The 24,445-nt window shown below is 46.6% G+C and overlaps 1 protein-coding gene across 2 annotated transcripts; it reads left to right on the forward strand.

Annotated features, from left to right (window-relative positions):
• Positions 1–1,353: 1,353 nt before the first annotated feature.
• On the forward strand, positions 1,354–24,303 carry RNF169 (ring finger protein 169). Of its 2 annotated transcripts, none has more exons than XM_056327164.1 (6): positions 1,354–6,975; positions 7,149–7,225; positions 14,118–14,264; positions 15,182–15,294; positions 15,996–16,095; positions 18,215–24,303. In XM_056327164.1, the coding sequence occupies exons 3-6, from the start codon at positions 14,187–14,189 to the stop codon at positions 19,424–19,426; spliced, it is 1,503 nt and encodes a 500-aa protein (XP_056183139.1). In that variant the 5' UTR covers positions 1,354–6,975; positions 7,149–7,225; positions 14,118–14,186; the 3' UTR covers positions 19,427–24,303. The 2 variants fall into 2 exon arrangements, with proteins under 2 accessions (XP_056183139.1, XP_056183140.1); XM_056327165.1 differs by having other exon boundaries at positions 6,420–6,657.
• Positions 24,304–24,445: the final 142 nt, after the last annotated feature.

Consider the following 24,445-nt stretch of genomic DNA (forward strand, 5'->3'; position numbering starts at 1 on the left):
AATAACTGATGCTCTTATAAGAGGGGAGGGGTGGGGTGTTTTTGCCAGACTTCTAACACGACTTCCCCCTCCTTCCTCCAAGTCTTTTTTTGGCTGTGGTTTCCCTCTTTCCCCGCTGGACCAGACCAATCTAGTTCTTGAGCATTTCCTGATGATTCCTTAATTTCCCGTTGTTTCTGTTGTTCTGTAGCCTGTCACCGGGTTTTTTGTCTCAAGACCACAGCGCTAAGAGTTCAGAAACGGCAATCCCGATGAAGCCTTTCCCTGCGACATGAAAAGCAGCGATTTGCTCTCCATGTCAAAGTGATTAAAGTTGACAGCACCTCTTTTTTTTTCCCCCCCCTCCTTGTCGCAGGATTAGTGTTGTATGGCTGTTTGATGGGATGGGTTAAATGTAAGATTGCCCAAGGAAAGAAATAAGGCAGGGGTGCCTCTTCAGGGAGGCGTGAGACCTGAGACTGTCAGAGTGCTTGCACCTCTCTCTCATCCCTTGCTGTACTCTCTCCACTCATCAACGATACTTTAAATTATTTCTAATCTACTATTTATTAATGAAGAGAGTGATTAGGACCAGACCCAGAGCTAGCCCCAGTGGCCAATGTGAGAGGCTGCCCTGGCATGGCAGTGGATCATTAACTCTTGGAAAATGATTTTTCAGCTAGTTGCACATCCCTCAGAACAGTGATTATACCTAGACTAGGTTGTTGGGTTTTTTCCCTCACTGTGCTTCTATGAATTTTTTTTTTATGGGCTTCCAAATCAAAAAGACAAAATATTTTTGGCATGGTGTAACTCAGGGTGTGGAGGATGGGATGGATTATCCTGCAAAACAGGGGTATTTCCAGATAATACGGGAACTAGAGGGTGAGCTGGGAACTGGCATGCAAGGAAACCTCATGGAATGAGCCTGCGTCTGCTGGAATTTCAGCTCCATCTTGGGAGCAGCCCTGCTGTACCCAGCCTGGCAGCTCTGCAGGGCTGCATGCGCGCCTCTGGCAGCTCCGGGAGAGCACACAAGGGTTTGTGTTTGTGCAGTGCTGTGCCTGAGCTGAGATGGTCTCCATGAGTCCAAAGGGTGTTGGCATCAAACCATATCTAACCACATTTCTTAACCCGTCTACAGGAGGTTAAGAGCTCTCGCTCCTTGCCCCACTCCCACTCCTTACAGCTTCTCCATCTAGGACTCTGGGCTTCTTCCCTCCGATGCCTTCGTACCACACTGCTACCTCCCCAGCCAGCTCTTCTCCTCCTTTCACTCACAGGGGCCTAAAGGGCAGGATTTTGAGCTCCTTTGCAGTGGTTCCTCCTCTCGTATTTCTTGTTTTATTTCCTTACACATTTCTGTCCAGAGCAAGTTTTGGACAGTGACTCCTAACACGGCGCATCCTGCTAGTCCTTAACTTTCTCTCTAAAGAAAAATTGTAGGTATTGTGGTCTCTACAGCAGGTAAAATACCTTCTCACCCCGCCAAGAGATGAACTCATGTTGTGGCTTGGTTTCCCCTCATCCCCTCAATTATGCCATCAAAGATGGACAGTGGATTGAACTAATGCAAGTCGTTCTTACAGCGTTGCTATTAGTTTGTCGTCTGCCTGTTTCCTTCTAGATACTTGCTAATGAGCAAACAACTGGCTGTAGTACTCATTTGCATATTGAAACTAAGCCTGCTGCTTTACCGTTTTCAAGTAGCTGCTTCCCCTCTTGCTCCCCTACTTCTCCATGGCCTTAAAGAAAACCCCTTTGCTCCAGGAAGCCTTGAAGACAACCATAAACAGTTAGAACTTACCAAGGGGGGATTTCACCAGCTTTCTAAAGCCACCTCTTCTCTCTCTCTCTCTGTCGCATCCCCAGACAGCGTCTCTTCTTTTATTCAAAGCTGCTTCCTGGGGTTTGCTACTAGCAGGAGCACATCTTTGGGATTTATACCCAATATGGCTCGAACAACTCCCATCTTCGCTGAGACTGGCTCTCAGCACATCAGGCAGAGGCATCAACCAGTTCTTGGCCACGTCCCTGGAGAGGTCCTTCATTTGCAGGCTATTGTATTCTTGAACGTGGTACATTCCTTTTAGTTTAAAAGGCCTTTCATCTACTTATACCACTAGAGAACACAAATTTTATAAATCCTACCGTAAGACCTATTTACTGTACGTGAATCATGTGAAACCTGCAGGCTGGCATTCACTGTCAGCTGTCCAGAGAAACCAGGCGAGACAGATCATTCATATGGATGAGAAACAGTATTCAAGAGAGTTCTGAATACCTTTCCTTTGCACTTTTTGTGCCATTTTTACTTCTTGCTTCTGCGCTCCTGTTTCTTAAAGTACCTGATCACAGTTGATTTTTGGTAAACACCAAAGCATCACTCTTCTGAACACTTAAACTTTCACTGTACAACTATTTTTCTGCCTTCTTCCCATTAACTGATGGACTTTTTTGCTTTCTGTCTTGCTTTTAATGCATGTATTGATCCACTTTTTGGTGGCTTTGTGTGCCTTTTCCTGGCTCCCCGAGCCAAGCTTTTGAGAATGCAGAAACGGAACGAGAGGCAGTAATGCTTTCTGTGCTCCAGCATCAGTGCTTGGGGAGCTGGATTGCTCCATTTGGAACATAAATCCAGCAAAATTAGGAAATTCTCCACTTTTACGGTGCTCTGGTGAGACACCCCTCCAGTGCTGCATCCAGCTCGGGGGTCCTCAGCATCAGAAGGACACGGACCTGTTGGAGCGGGCCCGTCGGAGGCCACGGAGCTGGTCAGAGGGCTGGAGCCCCTCTGCTGTGGGGACAGGCTGGGAGAGCTGGGGCTGTGCAGCCTGGGGAGGAGAAGGCTGCGGGGAGACCTTAGAGCAGCTCCCAGTGCCTGGAGGGGCCGACAGGAAAGCTGGGGAGGGGCTTTGGGCAAGGGCAGGGAGCGGTGGGACAGGGGGCAACAGTTCTAAATTGAAAGAGAGTAGGCTTAGACTGGACATAAGGAAGACATTTTTTAGGGTGACGAGACACTGGCAGAGGTTTCCCAGAGAAGTTGTGGGTCCCCCATTGCTGGAAGTGTTCAAGATCAGGTTGGATGAGGCTTTGAGCAACCTGGTCTAGTGGAAGATGTCATAGCAGGGGGGCTAAACTCTATGATCTTTGAGGGTCCCTTCCAACCCAAACTATTCTGTGATTCTATGAAAATCTGTTGGAAAGACTTACCTTGGGAAGATTATTGAAATTATTGGAACTAGCCTATTTAGGATGAAGCAAGTGGGGAAGAAATGACAGTATGTTAACAGCCATCCACCACATTAATATTTTTTAGTGTCATCTTTTGCTTCAGCCGAAACTCCAGGCTCAAATCTAGATTAAACCTATTTTTGTCCCATTTGCCTCTGCTTGAGAACTGGTATGGAGCCTGTCACATTATGGGAGCTGCTTTGGGATGAAAAAAAACCCAACTTTTTGGCGAGTTGCATTATTTTTTTTCAGTAGATCAGTCTTAGCTTGCCCTAGCTCCCATCTCTGGTTTGCTGGACCACAGATGCCCACAGCAGGGCAGGAAAGTGGGGCCAGCGATGCTGCATGTTGTCATACTGGTATGTGAAACCCCAAAGTCTTCCTACAGCTCCCACCTTATTGATTCTTCCACTTAAGAGGAAGTTGCAGATTTGTGGCCAAAATTCTGAGTTTTAATTTCTTGTTTACAAATATGCCCTAGTGCACCGGTGCTGAAGTGTGTGTGTATGTGTATATACATATATGAAGTATGCCTTCATATTTTCATGTAGTTTAGTTAACATCCTTTCAAAAGAACTAGAGTAACTACTCTTGTTGGAAAACTGTTTCCAAACCTCTCCCTCTTCAGAAAACTTCTACATTCTTGTTTTGTGTTTTGAAAACATTAAGATGTCATCTTCATCTGCAAGTATAAACACTTAACAGCTGGAAATTAAAAGGAAAACCAGTGAAAACCTGAAGGTTTTGGTTAGCCCTGCCTGGAATAAAGGGGAGGAGGAAGCTACGAAGACGTGGAAGCTGGGGCTGAGGGGGATTCGCTGCCACTGGTGGCAGAGCTTTGACTTGCCGGATGGCATCAATTTGGCAAAACCCAGGAGCCTCTGAACGACAGACAGGGGACTGAAGCTTTTCTGAATCAAGTTCAACTTATTTTTATTCAACCCTTGTTGCTGAATTCACCAGATGGATCTTTCTGACTCTGTTGCCAGTAAATATAAAATCCGCTGGTCGGGAGTACAGATTAACGGTGACGGTGTGTAATGCACACTTCTGTGCTAACGTCGAAAGGATGGAGTCATTCAAGGGGATTGAGGCTGCAAGTCAAATGCCTCTTACAAAGAGAACCAGCGTTAAATAATTAGAAAATCTTTTGTCCTCTCAAATAGTGCAGAAATCAATTGTTTTTTCCAAGATTGAGCACAATAGGATGAAACTCTTGTCTGCCAGCGTGAAAGAGCAGGATGCCAGTTTTGATCCTGCCACTGCGACTGGTTTGCAGCTATCACCATGCTCGGAAGGAGCATCCCAGTGCCAGTCTTCCCAACAGCCCTTCAGAGTCAGCTCCATTCAGGAACCGTTACTGATCACCCACAGATCACTTGAAAGGAAGAGCAAGAAGGAGTTTTGCTGCAAAATCAAGTAGAAGGCCTTTTCTTCCATCATCCTACCCATTTCATTGTTCTCCTAGGCTGTACCACCCATCAGACCAGCTGAGCAGCCTTGTCCTGGACCTGAACGTCCAGAATCAGCACGGGGAGGTGTGCTGGAGAAACAGATGCAATGCTCTGGTCATCTCGCCTTCCTCCCCGGCTGCATCCCAGTGCAAGGACTGGTCTAGTTCAATTTGCAGTGGTTCTGTGCCGACAGAAGCATCCTTGTCTGCGGGCAGCCACCATGCAGCATCAGTTTACCCCAGAAAATATAATGGAGTGTTGTAATCATAGATACACAGTTGTGCATACATTTTTGCTTTCATCTTTTACAGAGAGTTAGAAATTTAGGGTCTCATCTCTTTTGACCCATCTGTAAAAACACACAAGTTGGGGCATAAAGATACTACAGGTAAAATTGCCTCTGCCTGGTGCTGGACCACTTTAGCTAAACCAGCACAACTTTATAGATAAACGTTGTTCCATTATTTAAAATCTCTTCTGGCTTGCTAAACCCATGTAACCAATGAAACAGTTGATGTGGCTTGTCCTTACTGCTGCCTGTTTCCCGCAGGTTAGCTCATACGCTTTTATTATTTTTATTTTATTCCCCTGGAGGGAAAAAAATATACCTTTTTAGCTATGAAGATAAGGTCTGAGACAAGCCTTAAACGTTCAGAAGTAATTGAAGCTCGCTGCGGGCATGTTACAGATTGCTGCTGCTCTTGGGACTGTCTCAGTGGAAATTCAGCTTGATAAAATTCACAAAGAACTGGAACTGCTCAAAGACACAATTGAAAAAAACGTTTTGAGAAGCCGGTGGAAAGTTTCCAGTGCAGCCGGCTGCAGGCGCGGAAGCAGGAGCAAGGAATGCAGCCTGGCCTTCTCAGCATCGCCACCACTCAGGATTTTTATCACACATGTTGGGACATTTTGGATGTTTTCCTTTAAAAACAAGCCTAGCTCGCGCAGGCGTGCAAGTAAGAGGGAATAGCAGCTTGTTGTTTCGTTTTCTTAAAAAAAAAAACCAAACATATAATCAATATGCTTAATATTTGATGAGGAGAGACTTTCTTCCTCAATTTTAAAGCAACTGTTAAAGAAATGCTTTGTGATTTGTTCAGCTCTGGTGTTGGCAGCATTCCCTCTCCAGAGCTACTCGAGCCGGAAACTCCGGAGTTTGCACTCACACTCACCGGTGGGGAGGGACTGATATGGGGCTTTCCTCTGCTTTTAAAAGCAAACCAGTGGAAAGCAGGACAGGTGAAAACAGGATTTAATCGGATTTTAAATTGCATGTTTCGGCACCAGGGCTGTGACTTGTTCCCAGGGAGGAGGCAATGGTGGCTGTGAACCAGAGGATGCCTGCCGGGGCAGTCAGCTGCCAGGCGTTTGATTTACTTACCCCACCATGAACCTTTCATTTTGGGCCAATGTGCTTGAGGAATAAAAATGCTTCCTAAATAAAACATGCGGTGGAGCTGCTGGTTTATATCCCTCGATTTTAGCAAGCTGGGAAAAGGAAATGCCACTGATGTTTCCTCCTTACTCGTACCCATTTCATCCTGATCATAGCACATCGGGATGGTGAGCTGGGCTGCACCCTGCCTGGAGTACTGATACAGGCTGAGCCAGAGCGGTTGTTTAGGGCTTGTTGTTTTATTCCAGTTGTTCCCTTTCCCATCCAAGTTCCTCCGACTGTAGTGTAACTTGCCCAGACTTGCGCTGCGCAGAAGCGGGAGGGAGCTTTGAAGCCGACATTAAGAAGGGAGTCATTTGGGGAGTAACAAACTCCAGGGATGGAGGTTAAACTATAACCGCGTGCCAGTGTGCTTTTGGTTCCTGAATTCCCAAGGGGGAAGGGAGGAAGCTGGAGCAAGATGGGGAATTCCTGCCAGACGGAGCAGCCTGCCCGACCAGCTTCAAAATATTGACCTCAGGGAGTGCACTGCAAGTGGAATAAAAGCTGTGCTTGCTCCGGACCAGCAGGACAGCACTGCAAACGCCTGTGAAGGTGAAGGGGACATGGAGAAGTAAAAACACCATTTATATAGAAAATAGAGAGTATTCTTGATGTGTCCGTGTAAATGGCAGAAGGGCATGAGTGTGAATTGGGGGTGTTGTGCTGCTGCTGTCAGCCTGTGTTTCCTGGGTGTCTGGCTGGAGCAGATGTTTAAAGCCTGCTTTTATACCTAGGACTCAGATTCCCCTGGGACATGTCAGGGTTGTTACTTAACCTCTGTGTTTACATCCTCCTAATACTCCCCTGATCGCTTAACCACTTGTCAAGAACTCTTGAGAATCTCAAAAGCAACTGTGGAAGTGCAAAATGGTATGTTAAACAGAGCTTTGACAGCAGGGTCATAATATAAACATACGTGGTTGAAAAAATGCTGCAGAACCTCTTGTGCAGTCTGTGCAGAGCTTACCCTTTTTGGGAAATAATGGACACCACCAGTCATCGTGCACTAAAAAGTGTTTCCTTTTTTTTCCTTCTTTTTCCAGACTTTATATTCAGAGCACCCATTAAGTTAAGCAAACCAGGGGAACTCCGAGAAGAATATGAAAGCCAGCTAAGGAAGGTACAGTATTCTGTGTAATTGCAGTTTTTCTTTCGGAATAACGTGGATTTCCTGCAGGAATGCCATCCTGCCTATAAGGAAACTTGAAGGGCTTTTTATTCCTGCTCTGTAACAAAGGTCATTTATTCCCTTTATGCTGTTCAGCTAGTTCAGGAGAATGTTGGCAGTAATTGAGCATGTAGAAGCCAGATTTTGCTGTTAGGCTGCCTTCCAGAACATGGAAATGTACCTTCCTTGGTGGACCTGGAGCGACTGTTGGGTTGTACAGGGTTTATTAGAGCATCAGTATTTGTGGATGTAATTCCATAAAGGTTTTTGCAGGGTAAGGCATCTCCTGCAGTAACATCCTTCTCAGAAACAACCTGTTCCAAACTGGAGCTTTCTCTCTGTTTTTAGGCAAGCATAAAATGTCATTTAAAGACAAAAAGACTGAGAAGGGAAGAAAAACTTTTCAGCTGTGTTAAACTCTGGTAAAATATTTTCTACATTTGAAAAGGGATTTTAGTTTTTTAAATTAAATCATTGAAACATCTCCAGCGGCTAGTCATTTATGGAAATTGGCTGCTTTTAAAGTGAGAAACATTGCTGTGAAAGCAGTGAGCGGATAATGATTTCCATTGCAACCCCTCTCCTGAGAGTCGCCTGTAACTTGCTAAAACATTTGCGTTGCCGCTCGTAGCTTCTGCTTCTATCATCCCTTCCGCTGCTGGGACCTGCCTGCCGTCCTGCCAAAACAATGTGGACTCTGCCCTGCTGCTGCTGTCTCGTCTCTGTCAATAGATTTAATCGCTGTTTCGGGGCCTTGATCTCTGTGACGGTGTTTTGCCTTGAGATGGGTCCAGCCTCTGGCTGGTTAGTTTACCTGCTGGGGAAAAGGAATGGCGTTTTTCCTCATGGAAGAATTTTCTTTGGGTTTTAACTTGAGGATCTCAACAAGGGTTGGGAAGCTGATGTGTAGTCAGAATAACAGCCTGGTCCACTGAGTGATGCTAAGTAGGGAAATACTGTTTAGATATTTAAGGTAAATAACAAGCCTGGGAAATGCATATGTGTGAGGAGACAATTAAAAAATGTGGAAGGGTCTTCTCTCCTTCCTGCTTCTCCATGTGTGGCATTAGCAGTGACACTGATGGGCAGTGTCACTACAAGTTACTAGGATAACTTTGGCTGACCTTTCGTTAACTCATCTTAAGGAATGCAGACTCTTCTTTCGTCCAGATAACTTTCGCTAGGTAGACAAGCATGCTTTGAAAGCAAAGTCTTGTGGCTTGCAGCACTTGTAGCAAAGGTAAGACACTGTGCTGAGAAATGGTTGATTTAGTCAGCAGCTTAAGTGCACTGAAATCTTACATAAAAATCTAGTTTATTAACTAACTTAAACATGTATCACTGTATTTGGCAATTTAACTTTTTTTTCACTGTAACCTTTAGGATGAGTATACTCAGGGTATCTTTGGCTTAAAGGAGAAATAAAGCTTTTTGTGTAGGTATTAATTGTAAACCTCGCTAGGGTTTTATAAATCTCTCCCTAATAGTGACTGTGAGACTTTCTGTGATGGTATTGGAGCTAACTCATCACTGGTCCTGCCAGACTTGTTGGTTGATGTCTTCTGTCCAGCTGCAAGGGCAGAATTTCCCAGTTGTCCAGAGAAGCAGGAACCACCTGAGGTCACTGAGGCAGATCTTAGCTCTGCAGTTCTTCCCAGTGCCTCCAGACTAATGCATATCTGGATCTTCTGGAAGGATTAAACCATTCTCTCTCCCATGGTCCATAAAACCCCCATAGGAGCATTGTACCAGTGCAGGACAAAGCGGGTACTTTGTTACCACTTGTTAATCCCAATCGACTCCGTTACCAACTTTAAATGTTATCTATAAAGTCCAAGTAATCCCATCTGAAGCCTAGGCAAACTGCAGCTGAAGAGGTTTTTGCATCTACTGCTTAACTTCAGCAAAAAGCTGCCACGTGCAGTCCAGTGCCAGCACTTCTCACTTTGCCACCAGTCAAAAGGAAATACTTTAACATGTTTTCTGGCGTTTGGGGCATGGTTTTGTCTTGTTCCTGTTCAGCCTGTTGCCTTCCCCTTTTGGCTCGCTAGCGGAAGGGGGATAGGCTCCTTTCCTCTGCTGACTTAAACTCGCTTTTTATGAACCTTGTCTGAAAGAGCTGGTGTGGAGGGGGAGATTTTCTGAATCATCATCAAAGAGGAAAGGGCAACGTAATTTTGCTGACAAAATGGCAACTGATGACGCACTCACGCTTTTTCCTTATTCCAGGCAAAATTGTGACTGTTGCCACTTAGCGAGAGTTTCTTGGTGTCTCTGAACTTGTAAGTTCGGCAGTAGGAGATGAGAATTTTGTCCCAGTTTGGGAATTGAAGCCTGTGTATAACTGGGCTTCCCTCTGTGTGTCAGAGCAAGGGGTTTCATCTCGGCTTTCCTGCCCATGAAACAGGGATAACCCGTGCTGGCTTTCCTCCTGAGGAAGGGAGAGGAGTGTTCAAAAGCTTTTACATCTCCCAGATGTGAGTTGTTTTATAAATTCTAGCTCTTGACCTGCTTCCCAGTCTTTTGCAGTTGAAAACAAAGTAGTTAGCATAATTATGTACTGAAGAATTTTTATTTGAAGTGGATAATCTCATAGGGTAATTTTCTCAACTGACTTTCAAAATGAGATTAAATGTTTGCCGTCTGTGCAGTATAGTGAGATTATTTTTTTTTCTCTTTTACACAGCGCACTTGGTGGTCTTGTATTTTTATATTTTTCCAAAGGAGGATATTGTTTCTGTGTACTAAAAACCTAACTCATCCTGTTAAACTGTCTATCACAAGCAGTCTGTTGCTTGTAATCACACACCATCAGGAGGGAAACTCCTACCTGAGGCATGTGCTGACATGCAGCTTTCCAGCAGCAGGGGTAGATGGAGCAGGCTCAAGGAGTGAGCAAGCAAACCCGGACAGTTTATGGAGTGAAGAGAAGATGTCAAACGTGAGTTTGCAAAACTTTTGGAAATGGATGTTAGCATTGAGAATGATGGTCCTGAAATTATCATTTCTTGGGCAATTTTTGAGAAAAAAATTATCGATTGCTTATACAGCATGTTTTTTTCCTGCAGTTCCAGTATCCAGAAGGGCTACAGACAGGTTAAAATGTGTTTTTTGATAACCGTACTGCTAATAGCAGCTGATGGTCCTGCATCCAGTACTTCAAAGATGCTGCTCAGATAAGATATTCCTCCCAGTATAGGTGTTCCACGCCAGCTTGTTTCAGTTTCTACGCCTCATGTCCTGGAACAGCATTGCCATGTTTGTCAGTAAATTCTCTGGGAGACAATTTACATTAGGTTACTTAAAATTACGTTTTTTAATTAGTACCAATTTTATCATTAGAGTTTGCTTTTGTTTGCAACCTGAATTCTGGACCCAAATTCATTTCTTTATCCCATTAATCAGCATTAGGATCCTGTTGTTGCTGTTCTCACTGTCAGCAGAGCTTGTGCTTGCACCTCACATTAATTGTGCCATGAGTTTGCCCAGAATCCTTAAATATTCCTGTATGTTGTTACATGCATGCTTGTGGCTTTAGATTTTGGAATTGAGTATAATTGCATAAGTGAGACAAAAAAAAGTGAACATTTCCGTACAGCTTTCTTCCATGACGGAAGGGACACAACTGTTGGGTAGTATTTCAGCTGGCCAAAAAAGTCATCTTCATGATAAATCTTGATCTGAACTTGTTTTTCAGATACTTAAAAAAGGCTCCTGAAAGTGCAGAAATATTGTTCATGAAACATACGGCAGACTATTCATCACGTCTGCATCATGCGGCCGTAATCTGTATTAGTCAGACATTGTGTTGTAGTTATTGCTTGAGATTATTAATAGACCAGGAATTTAAAGATACATCTTAAAAAACTAAATGAGAAGTCAAACCAATCTTTGAAAACATTTGCTAAACACCCACAATCAGCCAGACTTGGGGGGCTGGGGCTGGGGGGGGGATGTCCTGGTTTCTGCCTTCTCTCCTCCTGCCTCTCTTCCTTGTCTCTGGGGGTTCGTGGTCAGTAGGGTTTGGGTCCTTCCCAATCTGAAAACCATAACGAGGCTTTTGAGTAATGCATCGTGAACTGTATTTTCTTTGTCATCCACATGTCCATGCCTTTTTTTCCGCTCCCCTTCAGCAGGGAAGAAAAATACTAAGTATTTTTGGAAGAATGAGGAGTTGTTGCAGTGTCGCCCACTGCCTTTATGTGCAGTGCTGGAGCTGCCTGTGGGTGCCTCGAGCTATACTGGAGGGCATAAGGTCCTGCAGCACGGCTCTCCTGGGAGGCCAGGGGGAAATTGTGGCGGTGTGAGAAGATCAGAGGAAACATAACGGGGCAGCTTCTTAAGATGTGAGATGCCTACACTCATGTGAGGGGTAATCGAGTGTTTGAATTCCTAGTGTTTAGCCATAGCTGTGACTCATTGGGATGATGGAGGCCTGTCAACCAAAGATCGGGCTTCTTGTCCCAAGCGAGGGTAACATGCACAGAGCTTGGTGGAGGAAGGAGGGAGGACCTGGTATATATACATATACATGTAGACTATTCATGGCCTGTGTGTATGTCTGAAGCTGAGGAAGAGGTGAGACACAAGCTGGGTGAATGGCTGGGTAATGAGTGAGAAGGGAGATGGGTCACGTTATGCTGGGCAGGGACAATGGGATGGCGTTATCCAAAGTGTGCACTGCAGAGCTTTTTTCATCAGGAAAAGGTGGTGGAAAGGAGGGGAAAAGGGGGTCTGTTGGTTTTGAGTAGCAAGTGTGCAGAAAAGAGGTCCTGGCAGAAATGGGGAGTTTGATTCCTTAGGTAAAGGAAGAGCAAAATAATGCGGCAGGACAGGCGGAGTTGTGCTGGGGATAATCCTTTGGTTCAGGAAGAAAGAAATCTCCGCAGGAACAGCCTGGCCAGGAGGAGCTTGTGGACACTGAAGTCAACCTTGGTTGGTTAAAAGGGATCTCTAAGTGATGGATTGTGCTCGCCAGAGGGAATGAAGGAAAGTGTGTGTGTGTACTTCTCTGCAATCCACTTTTCTTATAACTGAATGTCATGGTTTAACCCCGGCCGGCAACCCAGCCCCACGCAGCCGCTTGCTCTCTCCCCCTCACCCAGAGGGATGGGGAGGAGGATCAGAAAGGAATGTAAAACTCAAGGGTTGAGATAAGAACAATTTAATAGGTAAAGCAAAAGCCGCGCACACAAGCAAAGCAAAGCAAGGAATTCGTTCGCCGCTTCCCATGGGCAGGCAGGGGCTCAGCCATCCCCAGGGCAGCAGGGCTCCGTCACGCCTAACGAGTACTCGGGAAGACAAACGCCATAATGCCAAATGTGCCCCCCTTCCTCCTCCTTCCCCCAGTTTATATACTCAGGATGACGCCATATGATATGGAGTACCCCTTTGGCTAGCTTGGGTCCTGGCCGTGTCCCCTCCCCGTCCCTTGTGCCCCTCCAGCCCTCTGGCTGGCAGGGCCCAAGGAACTGAAAAGTCCTTGACTTAGTATAAACATCACCCAGCAGCAACCAAACATATCAGTGCGCTATCAACATTGTTCTCACATCAGAGCCAAAACACAGCACTGTACTAAGAAGAAGATTAACTCTATCCCACTGAAACCAGGACACTGAACTTCCACAAGCTGAAGAACGGGTAGGGGATCTGGGAGTAGACGGGACTGGCAGTTAATGGAAGAGGCAGGCGTTAGAAGGCACAGCAAAGAAGCCTTCAGTGCAGAAAAAGGATGGGAAGTGCAGCAAGGTGCAGTGTAGAGCTGCCCTGGCAGCTCGGTCAGATTCCTTCGGCAGCCTTCAGGTTTGTGAAGTGTAGTCGCACAGCACACGTGGATAAAATAATGTTGTGTCGTAGCCCTTTCGAATTGCCAGGGTGGTAAAAAGTAGCAACATCTGAGAATGCATTAGAATTAGAGAAAACTGCAAGGAAATACAGAGGAAGTACTCCTCAGAGGAGGTGATACCAAGAAGGCTGAAAGTGCTTGGTGCCTTCTTTGGATCAGGCTTCTTAAGCTTCAGGAATGTATTAAAATAGCAAGGAGCTTTCGATAAGAGGTTAACGACGCAGGGCAGAGTAGGAAGCCAGGAGGTAAAAGCCAGTCTGTCCGGCGTGGTGCGCAGGCAGCGGCTGTTCCAACATGCAGCAGGCGGGATCCTGTGGATCCATGTACCTTGTGGACTAGATTCTGGCGTTCACTTGAACTTATCTCCATTTGCACTTCAGCTGATAACCTAAATAATCTTTGGGCCTCCAGCTGGCCATCGGAAGGTTAGGTAATCTTTCTGGATCTTCCCCATCCCAGCACGTCAGTGAAACAATAGGATTTCATCCAGCATGTAGGTTTCAACATGGGAATTGCTGTGTCTATAACCAGTTTTAATTTAGGTGATGCTGTCTATACGTCTGCTAAATTGTGTGTACTGTGTTGCGGGCCATTTGAAGACTAAAACTGAAATGTCATAGCTGCCATGAAGCTACTGGTTTGCACATTTTTATTTGCAGTATGCTTAACTACAAGTAGACAAAAGCTTTTGTCTCTCTTATTTTAGAAAATAGTGTGGCAGAGAAGTCTCTGTCAAACCCTGGACCCAACAGTGCCTTTGCCGTTTTGCAAAGATAGTAGCTGTGATATTTCTGTAGAGTGCATGAACGTGAAAGCATTGTAGAAACAAACCAGTCTTCACGTTATTGCAAGGGAGAGGCAGTGGCTGTACTCCAAAGCAGGGGAATGAGACACAAAATTAAATGATGTGACCAGACTCTTGGAAAATCGTTTGTTGGCAATGAGATGTAGGACTTCAAAACATCTTAAATACACCGTCTCTTTTGGCTTTGTTTCCAGCTGAGAGAAGAAAAGCTACAAGAAGATAAAGCTTCTGAGGATCTGATTCACAAGTTCATTCTGGATGACATGGATGTAGGGAAAAAAAAAATGGAAGAACAGCAGAAAAAAGATGAATCTTTAGTGCTTAAAGTGAACCAAGAGTGTGTAAGTAAGCTTGTGCTTCTCTTTCCTATCCACATCACCGACACTGACTGGTAGGTGAAATGCTGCTAAAATTCAGTCCTAGAACAAGAACCATTTTTTTTAAGACCTTGACTAGCTGAGTGTCTCCTGTCGCTCCCTGTTGAAACAGGGAGCTTTCATCCTTTGACACGGGGAGCTTTCCAGGATTATTTGATTGACTTCTTTGTAGCCCTTGAAGGCTATGAGCTAACAGATTCTGAACATCCGTGTTTGTGAGAACTGTCTTCTAAGGTTTCTTATGACTACAGATGTTCTTCTAGTGGTTTCAATCCCCACTTTTACCCACTGTACTCATGACTGAAGGTGCAGCTCTTCCAAACAGAGCAGATAAATCTGTAGAGGTAAATGCTCTGCTTTGCGTATCCTTGGTCTTCAAGCATATATGCATTTCCATGAACATTTCTCCGTGCATCATCTACAGTGTAGGTGTACGATACTGCAGTCCAACAGATTCTTCATGCTGAGTTCTGCCCATTTCTCCTTTCAGTTGTGAGATTCCACAGGAAATGCTCTTAAGATTTAAAGACTGATAGGCTGATATGTGGGTACTGAATAACGTCCTGTTAGCACCTTTCTTGCAGGTTTACCTCACTTTTTCTCGATCATTAAATTAACTTTCTTCAATGATTGACAGCTATACATAGTTGCTGTGTGCTTATTTTGCATTATTTATGCTTTTGGTGGCCAGCCTTGGAGCTGTTACAGCTCCAGTGAAGAGAGCTGCGCAAGCACGTGTATCTGCTGGCAGGTTGCATTCCCCAGGTGTAATCAGAATGGGGGGGTTTGGGATCTTTACTGTCCTTGCAAGAGCGAGCTTTATTTTCCAAGTGATTCTTTTTGTTGTACATGTCAGCTAACTTTTCCTTGATTGACTTCAGTTTCCTGAACGGCTCTCGGATTCAGAGAACGAAGAACCATTCCAGGGCAAGCAAACACATCGGTCAGCTTTTGTTTCCAAGACCAGTGCCTACTCCTTTGCTTTCCTTTCAGGGTAAGATGCTGAGACTTTATTCAAGCCAATTGATGTCCGTTACAGATGTTCTTTTGACCATTGTTCTAAACATACCTGAGATGCTTTACATTCAATTAAAATGATTGTTCCAATCCAAAATAAGGATTTTTTTTTCTGGAATTTTAGAACAAACTAATTGGTAGAATATAGCGCCTGTCTGATTACCCTCTGCCTGTCATAAAATCCTGGGGGTTAACAAGGTTAGGGTTCGTCCCATAAAGCAGAAAAATCATTGCCTGTAGGTTTAAATGACAGAAATCGTTGAAGTACAATATCCTGTGTGATGAACTCAAGGGTGCTGGATCCTTCTCCAGCACAGATATTAAGAGATAGCATCACCCCCAGACAGCTTATCAGTGAAAGCTGTTGCATGATGCAGTGGAAGCGGCTGAGAAACTGTTTTCACATGAGAAGCAGAGGGGTTTCCGTAGCATCATCATTAGCTCAGACCTCAATGAGTTACAAGCCCTCGGTGGAGGGGTCAGGTGGAGGTGTCAGTGCATTTAGTGTGGAGCCCTTTAGCACAGACCAGGACTCTGCGGCAGATCCCAGATTTCTGGATCCCTTTACCCTGAGGGCAAAGCTGATGCCTCCTCCACAGGTAGCTGCTGCCAGGGCTGTTGGGCTGGTTGTTCTTAAGGTCACGAACAGTCTCCTGTTTTCACCCATCTGCTTTTCAGGAACCTAACCGCCAAGGTGGAAAGGAGTCGGAGCTGCAACGACACCTTTCAGGAGAGATCAAAGAGCAGGCAGAGATCAGCCCCAGCCAACAAAACGAAGGTACGGGCTGCGTCTGGAAGCATAGGTTTTCTGTGTGTAAAATGTTTTTACCTGAGGTTACGCAGCATCAGTAGTCTGGAGATATAAAATCCTGTGTTTGTGGTGCTGCCAGCGCTGTGTTATCACCATGGGGCAAATCACTTCCTCCCAGCTCACAGTGAAAACCTGTTAGGTTAGAAATTAGTTATCAAAAAAGTAGACAGCTTGCAGAGTAGTTTGTTAGCATTGCAGGATAATTGGAATTTGGAAGAGTACTCATCATGCTTTTGTTTTGTAATTAATTTTCTTTTCAAGGCTGAATTCCCAGCCAATTAAAGAAAAATCTTTTAGAAGTTTAGAGAAAAGTCCTCTCTTGCTCCCCCTTTCTCTGCTGTTCTTCCCAAAGCTGTTTAAACAGAGCAAAACTCATTGCTCTGCTGATGTGAGGATACTTTCTTTTGCATTTCCACGCAATGGGAAGAGCTGGCCTAGAGCTGGCCTGGTCTTGCTTCCCTTTGCTTCCAGCAGCCCAAATAAACTAACGGTATCTGTTACCCTGTGCAATAGGGCTGGCTTTTCAGCGCACTGCGGTGCTTCAAAATGAGCAGTGATCATGAAGCACCAATGAAAATCTGAGCCGGAGGTTTTCCAGGCTCTTCCAGCCGCAGTCACTGGGTACCCTTCACTCATTGGAGGTGACCTTTGCAAACACCTTTCCTTGCACAGTGCCTGGCAGCACCGCTGACCCCTCTGTTTTGCCAGCAGAAGGAAATTTTGCACACTTGTTCTTGTACTAATCTCTGTCTCTGGGGCCATACTCTGCCTTCTTTCCAATGTGCCTCTCTGGCCCCTGGGATCCTGGTAGCTGCAACAGCAGCTTAAATGATGAAAACTGTGAGTTCTCAGACAGGACCACCTCCAACGCTGCTCTGCCAGAGCCGCTTGCTAGGATATTCCACCTCTCCGTGCTGCCACCCCTCCTTCCTGCACTCACTTTCTTCCCAGATGGAGATGGAGAAGGTTCAATTCCAGAGTTCCCATAAGGAACAAAAGCCTCTGCAATCCTTTGGAAGGTCAGTTTGGTTAGTGCATATTGCTTGGAAAAGGGTGAAATCTCCATTGGGCACACGAAGCTGACCCCGGTGATCACCTAGCTTGACATCCCTGAGGTTATGGGCGTGCGCCATAGTGAGAGAATCTGCATTTAAAAGCCTGGTCCAGTTCCCATCTAGGCTGACAGGAGCTGGACTGAGCTCAAAGCAAGAATCTTTAACTGGCCTTTAGCATGGACTTGACCAATTCAGAGTTGCACTACAAGAGTGTTCCACAAGCTTATTTTGACTTCAGAATAAGCTAGCAGAAACAACTGTCTTTTGGGCTAAGCAGGGAAAGGCTATAGTTGTTCCAGCCCAGCTAGCTGCTGGACAAAATCATTTCATCTTAGAGTTAAGAATAATACCATCTGCAGGCGTGTATGTGCAGCGTTTATTTCTGATTTATTTGTGGCTGCATTCTGCCACATTCCAGATGTAGCGGCATTAGGGGATGGTGTTGGAGATGCCAAGAAGTGTTGCTCCGAAGCTCTGCTAGAGGCTGCCTCAGGCAGAGACCTGTGGTGGCCGAGGTGTGGTCTGGGACCACTCATCAAGGTTATTCCACCGATCTGCCTCAGGCATTTAAACACCTTTTTCTCGTGAGGTTTTGCAGCGCAGCGTGTTAAACCTGGGCCGAGTCTTTTATTCTTTCTATCCTACAGCTTAGTAGGGAGCCAAAAATCCTTTGGAGATTATTTCCCTTGAAGAGCATGGCTTCCTCCAGCCAGGGTGGCGCAGTGCTTCTTAGCTTCTCCTTGTCTTGCCTTGCTTCAGCATTTTGCTGTTGGAGTGGTTGCCACTTGTGGCAAGAACAGCTCTCACGCTGAAATGAATTTAGGTCGTGCTGGACCCTGGTGTCCCCTGCTGATGTTGATTATCGGCCGTGAAAGGTGCCGTGACCAGCAGGGGCTGCCAGGGCTGTTCCAGAGAGCTCTCCAGCTGTCCTGCTGCAGGAGCTGAGCGTGGTAGCCTCACGTTCTCCTGTTCTCCTCTCACGCGCTTGTCCGTATTCTTCTCTTGCTGAGCTGTTGTGCCTTGCCTTGCAGGTGCCACCCATCACCAGCACGTCGACGCCACTGGTTGGAGTTTTGTCATCCACCCAAAACAACCGCTGCCTCTCTGCCCCAGACCTGACGGCAGAGAAGCGCCTGGTTCTCAACCCCGTTTCGTCCCTCTCTGCCCTGCACAAGCCAGAGCGATCCATCAGCCCCGAGAGCAACGACAGCATTTCAGAAGAGCTCAACCACTTCAAGCCTATCGTCTGCTCCCCGTGTACTCCTCCGAAGAGGCTTCCTGACGGCAGAGTCCTGAGCCCTCTCATTATCAAGTCGACTCCGAGAAACCTGAACCGGAGCCTGCAGAAGCCGACCACCTACGAGGCCAGTCCTAGAATACTGAAAAAATGGGAGCAGATATTTCAGGAGCGCCAGATCAAAAAGACTCTTTCTAAAGCTACCCTTACGTCCTTGGCTTCAGAGCCCGGGGAAGACGTCGTAGTTTCTGACACGACCAACTCCAGCACTTGCACTAAAGAGCAGCCGCAAGTGCAGGATGATCACCTTCCACCTGACACGACAGGAGAGCCTCACCCCGAGCTGGATTTCTTCCCTTCCATCAGTGAAACGAAGCTGGGAAAAGCAAATGAGAAGAACAGAGATTCACAGCCCTTAACAACAGACGACACCGCTGCTGAACCAGATGCACGATCAAATGTAACCTCCCTAAATGCACGGGTGGCCGAAGTCCCTGACCTAAAAGTGAACGCGTTCATGGACAAATCCTGTCTTAGTCTTGGCCCGAAAATGCTAAGCAGAAGACTTATGGGTGTCAGCGCATCCCTGCCTGACAACAGCACACTAGGAATTCCCGTTAAGACATCAGGGAAAAAGCAGCTGAAATGCCTGAACAACAGCGAATTGATCAACGTACAGAACAGCACCTGCAATTCCGTTGAGAACATCATCGGGGAACAGCCCCCGTCGCTGAGACGGGGCCGGAAGAGACGCTGCAAAACGAAGCACTTGGAGCACAATGGCTCTGTCAAAAGACTGAGGCACACGGCGGGGGAGGTGGGCTTGCCTCCGGAGGATTGCTTGGTGCGGGAGATGGAGCAGAAGCTCCAGCAAGAGGAGGAGGACAGGAGGCTGGCCCTGCATCTGCAGCGGATTTTTGACAGCGAGAACAGGACAGTGGATAGGCGGAAAGTCAGAGTCGATCGGTATCTGCTGCGGTCGAAGAGCACTCTGGGTGCTAAGTAGCACTGGTGGACATGTGGCCTTTCTAGAGGACAATGAGGTTTATCAGATTATCTTAGAGGAAAACTATTTTTTGTCATAGTTCCACCCACACAATTGTTTTTTCATTTTGGTGGTAAGACATTTGTAGGTCCAGTTCAGAGAGAAGCCAGAGTCCTTTCAGATTAGCAAAAGAGAAAGAGAGAATGAGAAAAAAAATCCTCCAGCCTTTCTGGTCCATTGGTCTGAGAGAAGTGTCCATCATCCCTGTGAATACACTGCAATGCCTGTACGTGCAGTCAGCGACATTTGGGTTCCCCAGCTAGGAGGGTTGTGTGAGCAACACGTGGGGTACGGGATAAGGACTTGATCTGTTCCTTGCCTTGCCACTTCAATATGCCAAGAGAAAGCAGAGCGGTACTCGTGGGAAGTAGGCTTTGTCTGTCCTAGAAACAGTCTTCTCCCCTCTACCTACCTTCTTTCCTTCCTTACGCTGCAGCTGGCTGTGGTGGTCAGGCTGTCACTGATGTCAGCGTGTTCAAATGACGTGACTCGAGGGCTGCTGGGGAGGGAGGCTGAGCCACGTTTCTGCTAGGAAGTACCAACAGATCCACCCGTAGTACTTAGAAATGAATGTATCTCACTGTCTGCACCAGCAGTACAGGTTGCAGATTATTTTCTCTTAAGCAGAAAGCCAAATGCAGTGAAGAAAAACATAAAATAGGGATTTTACTGAAGAGCCTTATAGGAACTTGTACATTCATGTTAGTGACACAGCAGAGAGCTCAGGTAGAGCAGCTGGGTGCTGTGATGTGGGGAGCAAATGCAGCCTTTCTCCCAGTCCCTGCCTCTTCCAAGGGAAGGGGGTTTCATGTTCTTCCCACGAACATCAGAATCTAGAAAGGGAAATGCTGTCTGGGTGAATTAGGCAAGGACGTTCTCCCTGCTGACACCGTGCAGGATCTTGCTCGGTTAAGAGATCTCTCAGCACACCTAAGACCTGTCCTTACACGTCCAAGTGCAGCCTGAGGAGGCATCCCGAGGTATCTGACGCATCGCGGTCATCTCCCAGTCATCTCGCAGGCGCCTGATGGGTTGGCCGTAGAGCGGGGACAGGAACCCAGCCCTCCCAGCCTGCGGGCGCGCGGATGTGGGCGCTCAGGGCAATGCAAGCCTGCCCTGCCCCTGCTCTGAGCTAGCTGTCTTCAGGTTCAAACCACTAAGAAAGCTCAGGTGAGCGATGCACTTAAAAATTTCCACTTAAAGGCATGAAGTTGGGTACAGCAGCCTGGACCAGAGCTATCTCAGAGCCTGTGCTTGGTGGAGCGTGTGTTGTCTGCCCAGATGTGGCCTTCAGTGGCAGCCCACCCTCTGGGCTCTTCGTGTTTCTAACAATCTTCCCCATCACCCGTTAACAGCACAATAATTTTGTTGATTATTTCTCGACATCAGACTCAAACATCAGCTCTAAACGTGCTATTGGAAGCTGCCTTGCAGAGTATTCACTGGGGACCCTCGGTGCCCACGGGGACCTTCGTCCAGGGCAGAGGCTGTGGCATGAATAACCTTGCTGACCCGTGTGCTGGGTGACAAGCGGTATTTTCAGGCTGTAACTGAAGCACAATGCTGGGGCAAGCTTACCGTGACCTGTGGCGTGAAGGGAAGGGAGGACAGCTGATGCGTTTAAACAGATGGATTTGACCTAAGAGAATGGTCGTTGCCCAGTTTCCTCTGTCTGAAAAATGGTTGAATTTCTCCCTCCATCTTAAATGGTTAAAAAGAAAACGGGAACTGGTTTTCTTTTTCTCTCCCAGCATACCTGCATAACTGCGAGGACCCTGGTGCTTTTTCCTAATTGAACTGGATTTTTTTTTAAAAAAAAAAAAAAGAAATCTTATATTTTAATGGATAAAATTTATATATTTTAAATACTATATTTCAACAGATTGACACTTTCATTTTGAGAAATCTTATAGCAATGATTCCGTAATATATATCTATCTATCTATCTTTGTATCTCCTTAACACACAAACTACTGGATGTTTAAAGTCGTACCTAGGGCCGGCTAGAGCTGCCCTGCTCTGCCTGCCCTCTGTGGCTCATGGGCGATGGCTTTCCATGGCCTCTCATGCACCGCAGCCTCGTTAGGTGCTGACTGAAGCAGGCGCTTTTGACCCAAACTGAAGCCGGCTCCAGTACCCAGCTGTGAACTGGAAGGAAATTAAGTAACTGGAGCCTTGACCGGACCTGGAAGAGCAGTGCAGAGAGAAGCAGCGATGGCCTGGATCTGCCCTTTAACAGTGAAGTAAGCTCAGGAGGGAAACCCACAGCTTTTACTCAGAATTCACGCCATTTTTTCCCAACATTTTGAGCTAAAGCGTGCACTTCCCAGGTGCACTTAGATTAATAATTATTTTTACAGGCCCCTTCTCCCTGCCCCTTCCCCGCAGTTAACCCCTTGTGCCCAAATCAGCCTCCCCTGAAGAGTTTCCTTCTTTCTTGCGGCACTTGTGTGGGTTCCATCCAGGCTTGGGCTGCTGGGTGCTCTCTGAGCAAGCCCACTCCACAAGCAACTAGATTTACACACTGAATGTATCCTTTCTTCCCCCTCTTAAAATAGATTTTGCAGTCCAGTGCACCAGGCCAGTGTCTTAAATATCTTCCTTTTAAAAGATTACATAAATATTTAGATTTTTGTGTGTTAATTTCCTCTTTCTAAATCCGAGCTGGGCAGAAGCGCGGGAGGCAACGCCTGAGCTGGAGCTTGTCCCCAGCCAAAAATACTTAGTGGGACCCCTCGTGCTCCCAGCTTCCCAGACCTCGCCTTCGCTGGGCAGCTGGCTCCCCCCACGACGGAGAGCCCGTGGCCCAGCAGCGCCGCTCGGCTCCCCGAGCATCCCGCATGGTCCGTTGCATCCGCATTGAAGGAGACCTTTAGATGTGGCGCCGCAGCCGTGGCGCGGAGGGGTTGCAGTCGCAGCAGCTTTCAGGGAAGCATTGAAGTGGGATCGATCTTTTCTTGTGAGGTGGCGTGCCCACAGGTTTTTAGTCTGATGAAGCTGCTGGCTGCGTTTCTACACTCGCTTCTCCATCTAGTTGCTTAAGGACTGGGGAAAACACGGGCCGTTTTCCAGCCAGCTCACCCAGACCCTCTCGCCGCCTTCCAGAGCCAGCGAGAGTGCGACTGCCCTCGGCTGAAGTCCGCCCGAGGTGGTGTCAGGTTTGAGACTTGAGGCAATGTGAAGCTAGGATGAATGTTTTATTAATTTAACACTCTTAAGTGTATGTAAGCTTGCACAAAAAAAATAATTGTATATAATTACACTTAAAAGAGCCGGAATTCCCAGCCTCTATCCTTTAAAGGTCAGGTGTGACGCTACCTTTGCCACAAATAACGCCAGCTGAGAAGTAAAATACCTCTTGCTGAACGGTGGATGCAGCACAAGATCTGCAGAGGCCCTGAGTTGAAACGAAGTATTTATTTACACTTACATGAAAGTCATATTTCTAACCCTCCTCCTTTCTGCAGCCACCTTCTCTCCAGGATGAAGGCAATCCTTGCCGGCTGTGGGACAGCGCGGGTGTGTGAGCAGCCTCCCAAAATGTGCAGCTGTCTTCTCTTGCGAGAAAAAAAGCAGGTCAAGAGATTGCACTGCCAGTAGCACTGGAGGGGCTGGGGTCGGTTTGACAACAGAAGTGTCTGCCAAAGATGCCACTGACTCTGGAAAGTTGCTTTCTGACCCTCCGGAGCGCTCTACCCGGGAAAAGCCGTATGGAAAGGTCCGTGTATGGAGTCAGATCAGATAAATGAAGGAAAAGTGCCAAAAGAAGGGATCATGCCAGATGATTGTATAATGTTGTTCTATATTGTCAGTATTTTTCTTCAAATGCTATTGTACATGCAGTGCACAGTAATCATGAAGTGTCGCTTGAACAAGTGCTTCTTTGTATTTTCTCAATGAAAGAAAGGGGAAGGTTGAAGCCTTAAAGACTATCACTGATGTTAAAACCAAGCCTTTAGCAGTGCTCCGAGGGCCCCAGGGCCCCGCCTGGACGCTCCAACAGCCTCGTCCCGTCTCCCAGGCAAAAGGTCGTCAAGGAGCTTATCCCCTGCACAGGGGGAAGCGCTTCATGAAAACCCAGCCCCTCTCACCCGCTGGGGGACAAAAATTAACAACTGTTAATTGTGAGACCCCAAGGGTCTCGCATGGCACCGTGATGGAGACCCGTGGGCTGTCCCCACGGATGGCAGCTGGGTGGAACTGGGACATGATGCCGGTTTGAACTACAGCACAGAAGCCGGGATGATCCCCACGTGTCACATGCATCTGACACAAACCTTTCTCTTCCCCGTGTCTGTAAAACACCGCGAAGCATCAGCTCTAGGATTAGCTCTTCACTATGCAAACAGGAAAACCTTCAGGTGGTGACAAAGGGGGGTTGTGTATGCCTGGTTTCCTTGGTATTTACTGTCAAACTGTTCAAAACAAATCTAGATGTTGCTACACTTTTTTTCCAATAATGCTTTAAATCGTTGTGCTTTCGTGTTCTTTTCAGCTTGCCAGCAGAGCACTGGGGTAGTAGAAGACTTAACGGTCGTTTTGGGTCTCAGCTGAACCACCGTGGCTTCATCCGAATGTTTTTAAAACCAATGGAAGTTACTGAAGGACTGTTGACTTGCATGTGTAAAATGTGTGGGTAAAATGACATGCAGGCGTCTGTCATGTTGTGGCTTCTGTTATTTGGAACAGAGTAAATCCTGCTTGCGAAAAAATTGTCACAAACCAGAAATATGCCAACTGTGTACAAATAACATGTACATTTTAACAGCAACGAGGACTTTTAACTGCAGGACAAAGGCCGAGGTTAAAACAGAATAAAACCAGGTTCTGACAGTAAACTACCTGTTTCTGCTCAAGTTGCTGCGCTTGGAAACAAGCAGGATCTTACTTCTGCCTGTCCCCATTGGGTTACAGATTCCCCTGGCTGAATGAGGTTGTTGAGTAATGTTTGGTTTGGTTTTTGGGGTTGTTGGGGTTTTT

This window comes from Falco biarmicus, chromosome 2 (assembly GCF_023638135.1).
Source record: "Falco biarmicus isolate bFalBia1 chromosome 2, bFalBia1.pri, whole genome shotgun sequence".
NCBI classification, from domain to species: domain Eukaryota; kingdom Metazoa; phylum Chordata; class Aves; order Falconiformes; family Falconidae; genus Falco; species Falco biarmicus.